This window comes from Centroberyx affinis, unplaced genomic scaffold, assembly GCF_046629955.1.
Source record: "Centroberyx affinis isolate AG114_WGS23_722 - 3 ecotype Tasmania unplaced genomic scaffold, CSIRO-AGI_Caff_v1 ptg004120l_1, whole genome shotgun sequence".
NCBI lineage: Eukaryota > Metazoa > Chordata > Actinopteri > Beryciformes > Berycidae > Centroberyx > Centroberyx affinis.
In genome coordinates, this window is record NW_027281894.1 from 1 (window position 1) to 17,500 (window position 17,500).

At 39.8% G+C, this 17,500-nt stretch overlaps 2 protein-coding genes across 2 annotated transcripts in view; both read right to left on the minus strand.

Annotated features, from left to right (window-relative positions):
• Positions 1-2,097: 2,097 nt before the first annotated feature.
• LOC139663785 (nebulette) lies at positions 2,098-9,515 on the minus strand (the record flags this gene model as incomplete). The annotated part of the gene is made up of 4 exons (XM_071542525.1): positions 9,495-9,515; positions 7,188-7,298; positions 6,410-6,520; positions 2,098-2,208 (listed from the first exon to the last, which is right to left on the minus strand). Coding segments are annotated over exons 1-4 (354 nt in total), but the record flags the coding sequence as incomplete, so codon positions are not given.
• A 3,308-nt stretch (positions 9,516-12,823) lies between these two features.
• The window catches only part of LOC139663784 (nebulin-like), a 52,013-nt gene continuing 47,336 nt past the window's right edge, over positions 12,824-17,500 (minus strand). Inside the window, exons 42-46 of the mRNA XM_071542524.1 lie at positions 16,550-16,660; positions 15,424-15,534; positions 15,037-15,159; positions 12,978-13,088; positions 12,824-12,871 (exon numbers count right to left, since the gene is read on the minus strand). Of these exons, the coding sequence (XP_071398625.1) occupies positions 12,824-12,871; positions 12,978-13,088; positions 15,037-15,159; positions 15,424-15,534; positions 16,550-16,660 (504 nt within the window). The remainder of the gene's footprint in view (positions 12,872-12,977; positions 13,089-15,036; positions 15,160-15,423; positions 15,535-16,549; positions 16,661-17,500) is intronic.

The following is a 17,500-nucleotide window of genomic DNA, read 5'->3' on the forward strand; positions in this document are numbered from 1 at the left end:
CTAATTCGTCATTCAAGATGTTTTCTATTTGTTTTTTTAATTCTTTTATCTGGTTTATCAATCCTTTGTCCTCATCTTTTTGTTGTTGTTTCTCTAGTTTTCTCAATGCTTTCTCTAATTCACCATATTTTTATCCTCTTCATCTTATTTAAATATGCTGTTCTTGAAATTAATCTCCCTCTCATCATTGCTTTAACCGTGTCCCATACGATGGTTGGGTCTACTTGACCATTCTCGTTATCTTTTATACAATCACTAATTTCTTTCTTAATCTCCTTTACAACAGTCTTATTGTTTAAAATACCGATATTTAGTCTCCATAATGTACTCTTCGGCCTGTTATTGAAGTGTATAGTTAAATAAATTGCATTGTGGTCTGATACATCTGCTGTTCCTATTGAGCACTCCTTCACCCTGTGTCTATCTATAGTGGTCATTAGGAAATAGTCTAATCTGGAGTGGATATATCACAATTCAATATATCGTTGTGTCAGGAACATGAATGGTGATATGAGCTCCATGTTATTCTGCTGTCAGGAACATGAATGGTGATATGAGCTCCATGTTATTCTGCTGTCAGGAACATGAATGGTGATATCAGCTCCATGTTATTCTGCTGTAGTAATCACTAATGAGACTCTTGACCATCACAGTTTCACAAGCTCTCCATCCAAATTATATTATTGTCACTTTGTAACGACATTTTTAAATTGTTGTTTACATTCTAGCAGCCAATGGCATCGCTGGAAAGATTTGTGTCTCAGAAATAAACAGAATTCTGCTAGAATTGATCACATGGTATCCTGGTTGTATTGAATCCTGAACTCCATATTGTGCATTGAATCGTATCGTGAGAAAGATCGTCCCATCACTTATCATTCCCATTGTTATGCAACAAAAAGCCTTACAATAACTTGCAAGTGATCTAATCAGCTTCAGCCAGCTAAGCTGAAGTAACAAAGGGGCTAACGTTGTGGAAAATAGTTTCCACACTTGGACACCAAACTCAAAGACTTTCAGTGACTTTCAAAGTCTTGTTTGGTGAAATTCAAGGACTCAAAATGGTCTTGTTTTGGGATGAGACACTGATTCAGAAACAGACACCACAGAGGAAGAAATCCTGGTCAAATCATTCATTTTCAAACTGCAGCTCCATCAACACAAACCTCCATCACAGATTTTTCCTCGGGATGTGAAGTGTTGAGGCCTGTTGATGAATTTGGCTGCTCCATTTAAATTTTAATAAGCAAAATACTTTCAAGGTTCTCCATTCGTTGTAAAACATTTTTAAGGCCTTGTTTCATTTTTTTCTCAAGTATTTCAAGGATTTTGAAGGAAACCCTGAATAAAAATGGATGAGAAAGTCAGTGAAGAAAACACCAGGTGCAGTTTAGCCACCACCAAACCAATGAAAATGAAAACCAATGAAAAAAAAAAAGAGTCAGGCGCGTTCAAAAAAGCGTCCAATGGGATCGCAGCCTTAAGGGCGTGTGTCCAAAATAACATCTGTGAACCGAACAGCACTGACTGATGCTTGTTTCTTTTTGGAAATCAATAAAAAAGAAAAAAGGCTGGTAGGCAGGATACATCCCCAGAAAAAAAAAAAAAAAAAAAAAAAAAGCACTGCCTCTGGGTACCTGGACACACACACACACACACACACACACACACACACACACACACACACTCATGCATACACACAGTCATACACTTGCACGCATCGTAACATATTATGCTCTGTAGGCGAAGGAACACTTAAACCGTTGTGTCTGCAGAAAACACACACACACACACACACATACACACACACACACACACACACACACACACAGACACACACACACACACACACACACACACACACACACACACAGAGCCAGCCAAGGTTCAGTTAGTCAGGTTGTTGCCCACACAGCCACAGAATCGAGCGTTTCCACTTCACAGCGTTACGTAACAGGTTGCTGTGTTGAACGCTGCCTGGTGCTGCTCACTGAAAAACACCCAGTCCTGCTCTGAGATAATGAGGCTTTATTGATCAGCAGTGTGTGTGTGTGTGTGTGTGTGTGTGTGTGTGTGTGTGTGTGTGTGTGTGTTTACATGGCTCTGGTTCTTGGTGACCTCCATGGCGTGCTCCACCTCCGGCAGCTGCTTCATGTTGGTGTAGCTGGACTTCCCCTTCTCCAGATTATACTTCTCCTTATAGAACTTCTACAGAGAGAGAGAGGGAGGGAGAGAGAGAGAGAGAGAGAGAGAGAGAGGGAGAGAGAGAGAGAGAGGGAGGGGGAGAGAGAGAGAGAGAGAGAGAGAGAGAGGGGGGGGGGGGGGAGAGAGAGAGGGAGGGGGAGAGAGAGAGAGGGAGAGGGAGAGAGAGCGGGAGGGAGAGAGCAAGAGAGAGAGGGAGAGAGGGAGAGAGAGAGAGAGAGGGAGCAGGAGAGAGGGAGAGAGAGAGAGAGAGGGAGAGGGAGAGGGAGAGGGGAGGGAGAGAGTGAGTGAGAGAGAGAGAAAGAGAGAGCGAGAGAGGGGGAGAGGGAGAGAGAGAGGGAGAGAGAGAGAGCGAGAGAGAGAGGGAGAGAGAGAGAGAAAAGAAGCTTATTTGAATTTGAGAGAAAGGGAAGGAAAAGAGAAAAGGAAAGAGTGGGATAGGAGGCAGAGAGGATAGAGAGGAAGAGAAATAGAAGAATGAGGGAAGGTGGAGGGGAGAGAATGAGATTGATAGAGAGAGAGAATGAGATAGAAAGAGAGAGATGAAGAGAGAGACAGAGAGGGCAAGGGAGAGAGACAGAGAGAGAGAGAGAGAGAGAGAGAGAGAGAGAGAGAGAGAGAGAGAGAGAGAGGATGATATGTTGAGAGAGAGACAGTCATCTTCTGACTAACTCAGCCTGCTGCTGTGATTCCACACTCGTTCATTTGGCTAAAAATAAGATGAGCAGCTTCCCACTGAGAAGAAGGATTCAAATCATGCAGGGCACTACTGACAGAACACTGACAGAACACTGACAGAACACTGACAGAACACTACAGAACACTACAGAACAATACAGAACACTGAGATGATGTTACAGAACCTTCCAGAACACTGACAGAACACTACAGAACCTTACAAAACGCTGACAGAACGTTACAGAACATCACTGTCCTCGAGCAGAACCTCATATCTAAAATTAAAAAAACTAAAATTTGCCACTGTGTGCAGAGAATTTCTCACTGACCACATTTCCCAGCCAACAGATTAATAATTAATTGAAAAATGTTAAATATATGTATAGAAATGTTGTCAATACATAGACATTGATGGGAAAAATCAAACAGTTTTTCTCAATTCCTTAAAAGTTGAAAGAGAAAAGCTACAAATGAAGGATTTTTGGGGGACGATATAATAGGTATAAGTTAGCAGGGATTACATCAGTGACTTCATATTAATAATAAAGTATACATTCTGGTCATCTGAGGAGACAAACATGAGTAGTTGGCGTTTATATCTAAAAATAATAATTTGAGAGATGAGAGCTAAAATCATTAAATTATGCGCAAAATTGTAGTAAATCATTTACTACAATTTTGTGCATAATTTAATGATTTTAGTTTTCATTTACTGTAAATGAAAACTAAAATCATTAAATTGTGAGTAAAACAGGTAAATGAGAGCTAAAATAATTAAGTTATGAATAAAACTAAGGGAAACGAGAGCTAAAATCATTAAAATTTGAGTAAAATTGAGAAATGAGAACTTAAATCATTAAATTATAAAACTGTGAAACGAGAGATAAAATCATTAAAGGGAAATCGAGTATCAAAGATTGGCTTTTTGGTCTTGTTTTCCTATGCCTGGTAACTGAACCAGATGAGTTTCAGTCTGTGGGTTTCAGCCCATTTTCACCAGACAGTATGTTGCAGACAGCAGCCTTGTTTGGGTGAGTGTATGTAGGTGGACTGTATGTTACATGCTCCAGTTAGCGTTACGCTGCCAGGTCAACAGACATGAAAGCTGCATCCGTCTGTCCCAGTTCACCCTGCGCTTTGATTTCTGTTCCCCACTGACACCGAAACATAACAGCAACCTCAATCTGTGCTTGTAAACAGATGAACATATATCGGATCTTCACGCCAATAACTATTCTAATTAGCCAATAGTGAGTACCAAAATACATCAATACTTGTGTGGATTTCAAGATGGATTGTTATTACTTATTATTATTACCACACGAGCATGTGGTTGTCTCTTATAGTGTTTTGGATGATATGTTTTGTATGGATTGTTTTGTTTTATTGATTTCTTCTTCAGGATAAATCATATAATATATATATATATATATAATATCATATAATAACACCTATAGGCTTGGACAATTAGTTTGGGATCACTGTACGTAAATAATTGAGATTGAATCCATTTTTGTTCATCAGATGGGGAGGACAAAATAACAGAAACACGTAAAAATATATGAATATGGAGTAGTTAATGAGGAGAAGGGCCACCGTTTGCCTTCAGAACAGCTTCAGCCTTACTGCGAATGCTCTTACTTTGAAAGTCCTGAACTCTTTGTAGTGGGATGAATGAATGAATGAATATATTTGATGATTAAAGAACACATGTAACACTGCATTTCAGTCATTACATAAAAAATCGCCGAGGATGAAAACACAATAAAGTCTGAAGGCTTATTTCCATTGCGGTCCTCCAGTATAACACTTAACACACCACAAGATAAAAGCAAAACTACAAGACAGCAAGCAAAGACAATACTATCAACATATAAATACATAGCAGGCGGCGGGGTAGCTATGTCGACATGCTCATGTTTTCTTGGTCATAAAAAGTTAGAATTAAAATTGAATATGCTACATGGTATTTTGTAACCATTTCTTTAAGACCACTTTAAACGTGCTGTGAAACACTCAATTTCAGATTTGTGGGCATTCCACTGTACTGCTGCACTGTAGAGAAATTTATTTTTGCCCATTAGGCTACTGAATCAAAAAGGTATGAAGTCTGTCGAGCTACCTCTTGTAAAGTAGCTATGATTGTCTCTTAGTAGTGAGAAATAATTGATTAAGTACTTTGGTACCATATTTTTAACAATTTTGTAAGTGAGCAGCATCCTAATATAAATGCTGGTCCTTTCTTCAAGAAGGAAAGCCTCTAGTTCACTGACAGATGAAGGAGGTAGAAATCTCCTTCCCTTAAAGGTCCAATGATGATTAAATCAGTCAGAAATCTGAGATTGAAGTCAGAATTCTGAGTTCAGAGTTCTGACTTTTTCCTCAGAATTCTGACTTTAAACTCAGAACTCAAATACATTTTTCACATGTGGTCCTAATCCTCTTCCATACAAATCTGAGGCCATTTTTGAGTCTGTCGTTTTATCGTGTTTTATAGCCGCCGTCCTGTAAAGTGTCTGTCAATCCCTGTTCATACGCTTCGTGTTCCTCTTTGCTTTGTGAGGATATAGGCAGCGGATCAGTGTGTTTCTGTGTGAGCGAGTGAGTGTGTGTGTGTATATATGTACAGTACATGTGTGTGTGTGTAGGCAGTAGGTCAGCGTCTGTGTCCTCAGGCTACAGAACACAGCTGTCCTCCGTGTTCACGCCTCAGCACACACACTGATACCCCACACACCACCACACAATGCACTACCACCGTGTGTGAGAGAGTGTGTGTGTGTGTGAGTGTGTGTGTGTTAAAATGAGAGGAAGAGTGGGATGTAGGTGTTACAGAGCCTCCCATCTGCTCTATAGTTAGAAATGTGAAGCTACTCATCTCTTACTCAGCTGCTCTCACCTACTGCAGCTCTTCTCTGTATTCGTTTTTGGACTGTCTGTCTGATATTTGTCTGATGATCTAATCTTCATCGTTTTATATAGAAAAGACTACGGTGGCCCTGAGGGTCAAAACACAATGACATTTCAGAAAACACAACAACATTTCATGACATGACATTGACATTGAACTGTCGCCAGGGACTTGGGTTCTGTCCAATCACAAACAAGAAGTGTTGTCACATCTTTTCCGTAATCTGAAATGTCGTGTTTTGTGAAATGTTGTTTTGTGAAATGTTGTTTTGTGAAATGTTGTGTTTTGCGAAATGTTGTTTTGTGAAATGTTGTTGTGTTTTGTGAAATGTCGTTGTTTTGTGAAGTCTTGTGTTTTGTGAAATGTTGTTTTGTGAAATGTTGTTTTGTGAAATGTTGTTTTGTGAAATGTTGTTTTGTGAAATGTTGTTTTGTTTTGTGAAATATTGTTGTGTTTTGTGAAATGTTGTGTTTTGTGAAATGTTGTTGTGTTTTGACTCAGGGCCACCCAGGAGAATGTTCTTTACTGTGAGCAGTGGTGCTGAATGTTGGCAGCCATAATAATAATACTAAGCTTTATTTCAGCGTGGGGTCGCAGAAGCAGCTGGGTCAGACTTACGTCGCTCTGTGTCTTGGTCAGCTCTTTGGCGAAGACGGTCTCGATGGTCTGAGGCATCTGGGCGTACAGACTGGACCCCGCCTCCTTCTTACCCTCCTCCCTGTACGCTTTCTGCAAACAAAACAAAACCATTGTTCTCCTCTATCTCACTCCAATAGTATTGTTAGTTCTAGTGTTTCTCCACATTAAGACTACATTTCCCATCAGCCCCGTTGTTTCCTGCTACCCTCCCCCTCCCCCTCCCTGAAGAGGATCAACATGTTGGAAGTGATTTCTCCATCTTCCTTTCCCTCCTTCCACCATCTGCTGCCAGAAACTCTTTCAGCTTTAGCTCCGTTTGCTCTGGAAGAACAGAACCTCTTCCTGTTTTGTGCCGTAAAGCGATCCAGCAGATTTCCCTCCAGATCCACCAGGTGGAGAAACAATGGAGGATGAGAGTAGAGGCTGGTAGAGGCTGACAGGCTGACCACTGATGGTCTGGTTTGTTTACAGTAATTATACTAATGTCTCAAAATTAATGTGACAATGATTTATTGATGTTAAAATGCTACATGTAGCACATTTAATTCTAAAAATAATTTCATTTAATTGTAAAAGCATAACCCAATTCTATATTATACAATCTATTTCACATTATATAGTAGTATACTTGTATTGTACAAGTATTTTACATGTAAATATATTATTCAGTAAACATTTTGGATCTGATCGCTAGGTATATTGTATGATATTTAAAGTTTTGTAAATGTGTAACTGGCACAGACAGGCTGAACTGTACCTGGCTGTACAGCTGGGTCTGCTCCTTGGCATGCTGGGTATCTTTGGTCTCAGGGAGGAGGGAGTAGAGAGAGTTGACCAGCTCCTTCTTACCAGCCTCCTTGTATTTACTCTGGGAAACAACAACAACAACAACAACGAGTCAATAACTGTGTAACTCACCCACAACATAGATTCCTGCACACTACACTGCAAAGAACAGCACATTTTAATTTAGCCATGGGTTGAATCTGAATATCTTATTTTTAAAAGAAGCGAGAGAAATCCAGGGTAAAATAATTTCACTTGTCTCCAATGCAATCCATCTTGTTTCAAGAGTTTTCAGTAATCAAGTGACATTATCCTGAAGCGAGTGGAGTGACCTGCCTCATTTAAATATATTGTCACTTGTCTTAAGGAAATTCTTTAAAAAATGTGAAGCTGCACCAAAATGATTTATCTCATCCTATAGTTTGATTTTTTTTTTGTTTTAAGATGAATAAAAGTAAGGATTCACATAACATAAATTTACTTCTTTAGATTACGATTTTTTCAATGTCGGCTAATAATAATGATAATAATAATAATAATAATAATAAGAAGAAGAAGAAGAAGAAGAAGAAGAATAAATTGGTAAAATACCATTAAGGCTGAGGTGAAGTGATACAATTCCATTTTAGTGAAGCATGACTAACAAAAAAAATGCGCAGAGCCAAAGAGAAAACACAAACTGTACAGCAGACGTTTCCACTGAGCAACAACAACAACAACAACAACAACAGCATCCAAACAGAAACATCACACACATTTGAACACAAAAAGAATCAACATGACAGCGAGAACACAGAAACATCTCGCTTTCCGACCAAGTCTTAAGCTCCTCTGGGTCAGGGCCAAGGACCAAAGGGTTGAAATCTTGTTGGAGGGACAAAGAAAAACAAACAAACAAACAAACACACAAACAAACAGACGTGGCAAACAAAACCTCTGCTGGTGCAGGTGAAGCCGGCGGTAAACATACAAAGAGGAGAGTAAAGCGTGAGCACATGCAAACAGATGAAGACACACATTTAGAGACAGCAGGAACAGAACTCTGATGTGCCAATTTTGGGTTCTGAAATTTACTCTTTTTCCAAATATTGGATATTAGCTCCTTAAAGAAGTTATATAATCAGCAACATTTCATATAAATAAATGTCTGTCCTCTCTATCTCTGATTGCTATAACACAACAGTGATTCAGTCTATATCCAGTTCATGAAAGCTGTTATATTCTGTACAGGAAGTGATGCGTTTTACGTTTACGGTTTGTTTGGAATCAACAGAAGAAGAAGAAGAACTGGGTAGTTAGCATGAGCAGCGATAGCCGCCATGGCTGAACAGACAAAGAAGAGAGAAACTCAAACTGCAGCAACAGGAAATCCAAGCTCCGCCCACACTGTTTGACTGAACTTGATTGAGCTTTGATTGACAGAAATATAACAGGATGAATCTGCAGCTCTTCTCTGCTGCAGCCTCACTTTGTGATTCAGGCTGATAAGACGGCCGCATTTTTACATAAATCTCTTGCCTAGCGCAGCTTTAATTAAAGATTTTTACACGGATAATATTCAAAATCGGGGTTACACATCAGCATCGGCCACTTTGATTAATCATTAATCGGTATCAGCTGAGAAAATCCATATTAGTTCATCACTATTCTAGGCAAACACACACAAAGGCAGAGGTGGAAAGTAACTAAGTACATTTACTCGAATACTGTACTTAAGTACAATTCTGAGGTACTTGTACTTTACTTGAGTATTACCATTTTATGCTACTTTATAGGGAAATATTGTACTTTTTACTCCACTACCTTTATTTGAGAACTTAAGTTACTAGTTACTTTGCAGATTCAGATTATTAATACAAAATATAAAAAACTAATAAATTGTGATGTATTATTATAGATTACTGTAAGCTACCCAGCAGTATATAAAGTAGTGGAAATCAGTCCCACCTTTTCCAGCTGCAACATTAAAGTGATGCTTACACATTAATGCATCAATAATTATAATTCAATAATATAATATATACTGTATTATTCTGAAATGGGCCATTCTGCATAATGAGTACTTTTACTTTTGTTGCTTTAAGTACATTTTGATGCTAATACTTTTGTGCTTTTACTTAAGTAACATTTTGAATGCAGGACTTTTACTTGTAGCAGAGTATTTTTATACTGTGGTATTTCTACTTTTACTTAAGTAAAAGATCTGAGTACTTCTTCCACCACTGCACAAATGTACTCATCACACACACACACACACACACACACACACAGCCCCCACCTCACTGTGAGTCTCAGCCATCTCTTTAACAAACTGCGTCTCCAGGGTTTCGGGGAGCAGAGAGTATAAAGTGCTGCACAGATCCTCTTTGTCTTTCTTGTACTTTGACTGGAGAAGGTACAAAGACAAACACAAAATACACACACAATCCCAAAATATATACCGAGATAGATATATATTTTTTAGTGACATATTGTCAGAAACAGACTTGAAAATATACAATGGATTGACTTGGCACCAATCACAGTATATTTTCTATACGTAGATGGAAATAACACAATACAAGCATATTTTAGATATTTCTGTACAGACAAATGTGGAGTATATGATCTGAAGAGACATATACAATGATATTTTTACGTTAACATACAGGGACAGACAGACACACACACACACACACACACACACACACACCTCGCTCTGCAGCTCGGAGATCTGCTTAGCAAACTCGATCTCCTTGGTCTCCGGCATTTGGTGGAACACACTGCTGCTGATCTCCTGTCTGCCCTTCTGCTTGTACTTATTCTGGAATACACACACACACACACACACACACACACACACACACACACGCATACATTCATACAGCCATGCACGCGCACACACACACACACACCAAAATAAGATGATGGAAATACAATCCGAAACAGCTAAGACAACCAATTTTTAATGATCTGTGAAACATGAATGTCTCAGTTGGCTCAGAGTAGAATTCAGCATGTAATACATATAAGGCAAGACGTTTGGCTCTTGGGGTGCGTTCACCAGAAACATGTTCTGATTGGTTTATTAAACTCTGCAGGGTTTCCTTCTTCAGTTCAGTCGGTTTGTCCAGGTGAGAACGATGACCTTTGACCTCTGGTGGCACCAAATAACGGCACAGAGAGTATCAAGAACTGTGGTGCAGTTCGTTAGGAGTGAGAACATAATCCAACTAATTAACGCAAGGAATTATGGGTATTGGGAGGAAAATGATGACATCCACTAGCCAGCAGTTCCTCATGCTTGGAAAGCCTAGCAGAACAAAATGAAGTCTGGACTGATGCTCATATTCAGCTATTTCTTCATGTGTTCTGAACTGGTATGAACACCACAGAAGAAGAGACAGACAAGTCCATCATGCTGAGGTAAAGTTACAGGAACTGGATTTGATTTGACTCTCTAACTTGCATGATGACAGGTCACCAAAACTCTGTCCAATAAACAAGCTGCTTGTGAGTCATGTGACATTTGTTTACAAGCCCTGGTTAACTTTTAATTGGTCAGTGTGAACCTAAACGAACCAAATTAAACTTTTCCACTGTGGTTCGGACCAGAGGAAACCAGCTGTATGTGTGAAGTATTACGCAATTTCAATCAGGAAGAGTACTTATCATTCATTCATGTTTCATCTTCATTCATCTTCTCTTTACCCAGTCAGAGTTGGTGAACACTTTCCCTCTTTTTCCAGAGAACCAATCAGAGTTAGACGATTGGCTCTTTGAAAAAGAGAGGGAAGTGACGGCTGAGTGATGGGAGTATATACATGTCACCTTCTATGCTATTGTCCTTCTCTCAGATCTATGCCGTATGCTGCTGTCATTCCAGTCGCTGTGCTTTCCTTCGTCCCTCCACCACCCCATCACCACCAATGTCCAGGCTCCAGAGGAACTCCCCAGGGGGCGTGGCTTCCTAATTCCTACGTCTATCCCGGCTGTACTCCTAACTTCACGAATGGGAGGAGTTCCTCCATGGAGCTTACGCCAAAGTTTACATCTTGTTTCATGTCATGAATAAACTTTTTCATTCGAGCATTCATCCTAGTCTCTGCTGATTGAAGTGATCGCACCCTGAGGCTGAGCAGCAGCAGCGGTCTTGTTATAATAATATTATAATATTAAGTGTTGTGGCGCTCGCCCACCTCGCTCTGAAGCTCTGTGACGGCTTTAACGAACTGCATCTCAGCCGTCTCCGGCAGCAGAGAGTACAGGTTGGTCCTCAGCTCCTTCTTCCCTCCCTCCTTGTACTTCACCTGCAGAGGAAAGGAGGGGGAGGAGTTTCAGAGGAGGGAAGCACGGGCGACAAAGCAGCAGGGGTGGAAAGAGAACTAAAACATCCTGCTCAAGTAGAAGTACTGTTACCTTGCTAAAAAAGAGGTAAAATTACCAGTGTAAAAATCTACTGCAGTAAAAGTAAAAAGTGTCTGATTTAAAATGTCGTCAGAGTAAAAGTTCCTGAGTTCCTCTTTAGAACAGAGAATGTTGTCAGCTGTGATCTTTTCCATGTGATTCTAAAAGGAGAGAGGACAGAATGCACTCTATATTCTTTTCACTGGAAACATTAGAAATGGCAAAATAAAGTGCAGAAACAAAGTAAAATCAGATTCTTCTTCTCTTCTTTGCTCACAAAGAGCCCACAAAATCTGTCCTCTGTAATGGGTGCGATTTAAAATGTAGCTAAGCACAATACTTATGCAAAAACATACTTAAGTCAAAGTAAAAGAACTGAGGATAAAAAATACTTAAAGTACAAGTACACAAAAAAGCAACTCGATTACAGTAACATGAGTAACTGTAATCAGTTACTTCCACCCTTGCAAAGCAAAGACATAATTTTCTTTTTCACACACTGGAGAGTAATCGATCCCTTTAATGCAGCAAAAAGCTTAAACCTCAACTATGTTGTGCAATGACCCCAAACAAGTTGTATAAGTCTACATACCGTATTTCCTCTAATAGTGGAAGTCAAGCCGGGGCCGTGGTCGACACAAACAAATAAAGGCCGGCCCCAAATACAGGCCGGGAAAAAAACAAAGGAAAAGACAATGGTGGATACCACTAAACTCCTGGTGCCTGTTATATAATGTAACTGTAGTTTGTAGTAACGTACAAGTGCCACAAGATGGCGGTATGCCACAAGACGGCTCGGCCGGAGGAAGTCTCTGGAGCGTGCCGTCGTCAATTACCGTAATTATCGGTAATGCGTTGCAGTAACAAAAAAACAGCTACCTAACAAACCCCAACAGAAGCAGATCAGAAAACAAGGAGGCTTCGTACTAAAATATGAGCAAATATACTTATCAAACAGAGGGAATTAGAAATAAAGGCCTGTCTCTAATATAAGCCTGCTTCCAATAAAGGCCTGGGACCCTCTGCAGCTGAGGGAAATAATAGAGGAAATACGGTAGTTCAATTATGCCATTATGTATTTAAATGGCCGCAATATATCTGCAGGGGTTGATATGGTTGTTGATGAATACCAATGACTCAGTGACTGATAGAGGTGGATAGAGGTCATAAATGACTTAATATCCCTTTAACAGAAGATATTTGGTGGGAGTCCAAAGTGCCTTACACCTTCCCTTTCTGCTGCTGCTTTCTGTGTGTTTTCTCCACCCACTGACACAAATAACCAAAGAGCTGAGGGCGGGAAACTCTGTATGCTCTGTTAGCCCAAACAGGGGGTGATATGTGTGTGTGTGTGTGTGTGTGTGTGTGTGTGTACCTGACTCTGCAGCTCAGTAGCCTCCTTAGCATGTTGTGTGTCCAGAGTCTCAGGTAGCAGATGGTACAGACAGCTGCTCGCCTCCTTCCTCCCCGCCTGCTTGTACTTGGCCTGGAGGAAACATCAGCTGTTAGCTTGTGGTTTAGTGAAGCAGCGTTTTGTTATCATGCAACACAGACCTGGAATAACCTCCCAGATGATATTAGACAAGCCCTGACTCTGACCACCTTTAAGTCAAAGCTAAAAACTTTCTTATTTTACACTGCCTACTCTACCCTGTAATGACTAAAAACTTATCTTTTCAGCTTAGCTTTTAAATAACCTTAATTTGAACTCTTTCTGTTCAGGATCCCAACAGAGCTGACACGGGCAAGTACGAATTTTCATTCGTCTTGTCCGGGTAATGCTTGGATGGTGAGGTTTTTGACCAAGAGGAGAATCTATGATTCCCGTCTGCCTTAGGCAGTGAGATCTGACGTAAATATCAGATCAAGAGTAGAATCAGGAAGGACAGGGGAAAATTAAAGAAAAACATATGGGTTCACTCACAATGTGCATCTAAAAGTGGGAGTATTTGTTGTATTTGTTGTGTTCTTTCATCTTTCTATCTCATTTGATTTGAACTGCACTAGTTTACTTTTTAAGTCTTTTATCTTTTGTATCTCTTGTCTGTACTTTTGCACTTTTTAATTGTAAATCTTTTACCTTTACTGTATTTTTATCACTCTGTAAAGCACTTTGAATTGCCCCAGTGTATGAAATGTGCTATACAAATAAAGCTGCCTTGCCTTGCCTTGCCTTGCCTTAGCCTGCAGCGCTAACTGATGCCTACAGGACGTCCTGCTCATGGCTGGACGGTGGAAGCGGTAATCAAACAGTGTGGGCGGAGCTTGGATTTTCTTTTGATGCAGTTTGAGTTTCTCTTCTCTCTGTCTGTTCAGCCATGGTGGCTATCTATCACTGCTCATGCTAACTACCCAGTTCTTCTTCTTCTGTTTATTCCAAACAAACTGGAAACGTAAAACGCATCACTTCCTGTGCAGCAGAGGATTTTTCCCAGGAAAGAGCTACCAGACACCGGCTGGTTAGAACAGACAGTGGAGGAGATTTATGAGCTGGATATAGGTTGGATCACTGCTGTTGAGTTGATATTCAGTGTTTGGGAAAAGTCATTTTCAGACCCAAAATTGTCACCCTGATAGGTTGATAGCTTGGATCACTATTGTGTTTTATCAATCGGTGATAGAGAGTAACAAAACAAACATTTATCAAAAATGTTGCAGATTATCATTGTTCCTCAGTAAAAAAACATTACATATATTTTGTATATCAAGCAACTGAAGCAGCGAGCTCCGCTGCCTCTTGCTGCCACAATGAGTCCAAACTGTTCATCAAAATATCTCCAGAAAAGCCGTTTGTGTCTCCACAGGAGAGTCGAGAGGAAACATGACTCAGTTCCTCCGTTACGCAACTTTCACTAATCAGTAAATCACAGAACAATTTTTCTCTGCCGCAGCACAGACCGCTGTGGGGTGAAAGGCGGTTCCTGGCGGAGTGATCTAGTTCTGGACGGTCAGGTCAGATTGTAAACAGTAGAGTTCGGTAGAGCACTGGTTCTCTTAAACGTGGGGTCCGGGGACCACCAGGGGTCCTTGAGGGCATCCCAGGGGGTCCCCAGCAAATTGATGAATCGTTAAACTTCATTATTTCATTGACAAGAACAATTATAGAATGTGAAGAATGGCTATTTTGATCATAGTTTCACTGTTATCTCTCTACCTACAATAAAGATAGTCATGGATTTCTGGACAAAATCATATCTGACAATAAAAATATGCTCAGATTTGGGTCCGAGAGACAAAATCTCATCAAATGGGGGTCCGTGGCTCTAATGTGGACTACATTTGGGGTCCTTGATATGAAAAAGGTTGAGAATCACTGTGGTAGAAGACGACAGCTTCAGCTGACAGCTGACTCTGGAGACAATAGGGAACTACAGGGATAGAAGAGAGGAATTATACATAGGTCCAAAATCACAGAACTTATCCTTTAAACAAACCGTCTTCCTCACCTCGCTCTGCAGCTCAGAGACAGTTTTAGCAAACTGAGTCTCAGAGGTTTCTGGCAGCTGAGAGTAGACGCTCTGAGAGACGCTCCTCTTCCCGTCCTCCTTGTATTTGTTCTGGAAAAGACAGAAGAAGAAGACAAGGAGAGCACTGTTACCCACGTTAAGGAAGTCATTTGGACATCAGGAATATAACAGTTTGAGGGACAGATGGCGTGAAAGACAGAGGGAGGAAATGCACAAGACAGAGAGTACATGCATAAACATGTAGATGCATCAATATCCTCGCTTGTGCATATTATATAGGCTTGTATATGTGTGTTTATGTTCACATGCATAACCTTAAACGTGTGTGTGTGTGTGTGTGTGTGTGTGTCCCACCTCGCTCTGTAGGTCGGACAGCTTGGCGGCGAGCTGCGTCTCGGCCGTCTGCGGCAGCTGGCTGTACAGACTGGACGCCATCGTCTTCCTCCCACTCTGCTTGTACTTGTTCTGACAGGAAACATCAACAGATGGAGCGTGACATGGTGAGTTTAATTTAGACATCAGCTTTGTTTTATTTTAGCTGTAATTTAGTGCGTGTTAGAGTTTGACCAATATGGGTTTTTGAAACTGACTGCCAAGCTGATATTTTGAGCATTATTCGATATTTTTTAATTTGACTGTTTTAACGCCAAAAAATTACAAGTATTCAGTTGCTAATTAATTGAATTTTCTCTGTTTCAGGGTTGAAAAGCCTCTGAAACAGCATTTACACCATCATGGGACACTAAAGCTCTCCACTGAAACCAGACTGATGAAATTCTTTTAGGTGGGTTAGTAGCTCCTTAAGGCAGATGAGGCAGGTTTTATTGATTTTTAATCAAGGGCCAATATCGGCCCGATGAATCGGCAAACCAATATATTGGTCTAACCTTCGCACCTCCATATTTAATTAGAGGTGAAGGAGGAAAAGGAGGGAGAGGGAAAGATCGGAGTGAATGAACATTCTTGGGAAAGTGTGTTATATCTTCATAAATACTCTCAAATCTCGAGAAAAAGTGCACTTTATTTTATTTTTTTATAATTATTGTTATTTTATTGAATGCATGACTGACATTACAGAACCACTTTGGTTCTTTAATAGGCTAATGCAGCACTAACACTTTTTTTGTAAATAGAGAAACATTTTTTTAATACTTTTTACTGCCAATTTCTTACCATTAAAAATAGTATTGCAGATTTTCATAATATTCTGCAGTGACTCTTCAAAGCACAAAATCATTTGTAATTCTTTGAAGCAAATCAAATTGGTTTCACTTGAGATGTTGATAGTCAAAGGTCAAAGAATAAACATGTAATAATCATGACATCTGAATAATTGTACCTCATTACTTTGCCAATAAAATGGTTCTTTGTTATCTGGGAAATGTTTGGGACTGGACCTAAGGTGTGTGTGTGTGTATGTGTGTGTGTGTGTGTGTGTGTGTGTGTGTGTGTGTGTGTGTGTGTGTGTGTGTGTGTGTACCTCGCTCTGCAGTTCAGTGACCTCTTTAGCACGCTGGGTCTCCAGAGTCTCCGGCAGCCGATGGTACAGAGAGTTCGTCTCCTCCTTCTTCGCTGCTTCCTTGTACCTGGCCTGCAGAACACAGCAAAAATAACATATAAGAAAAATGATATAAGATATTTATATATAAATAATATAATAAGATTCCTACACAGTTTCCATTTTGAAATTCCAGTCTTTTTCCAGGCCTTCATTTGGTTACTGGATTTGAATTTGAATGTGTTTGGTGTTCAGTGTGATGCAGATAGCAGCTGGGCAATCTGTCTGTTAACCATCACTTTAGAGCCGAAAGTTGAGCTTCCCTAAAACAAATATGACACTATGTGAAATGACAGTTGGTCTACAAAATGTGCAGACATACTGTTGGGCTCCTTGCTCAAAAAACGTAATATATTACTTATCAATAGTTAGTAGGGCTGGGCGATATGGTTGAAATCAATATCATGATAATCATGAGGATTTTTCTCGATATCAATATATATCACGATACGATTCATGTATGCAAAATCACGTTAAATAATGAAATTAATGTTCATCTCATTGAACCGAATGGTGATGTTAGGTGTGATGTCAAACAAAACTGAAATTTTCAAATAATATTCCTACCATACCTCATTTTATCAGAGTTTTTAAGTAAAATTTGCTTGTCATCATCAATTTAGACAGCAGAAATGTGTGTCACGATATTAAAATATCTTCATATCATCACGATATGATTCCACTGAAAGACGATAAACGATAATATTGAATCATCGCCCAGCCCTGACAGTCATTTCTAACACAACATTGTTACTTTACTTATTGCTCCCTGGGAGCAGTGATTCGTTACATTCCTTGTTATATTATTTTTCTGCTACAACCAAAATTGGCGATTACATCCATTTTTATCATAAAAAAACATAATAATAAACT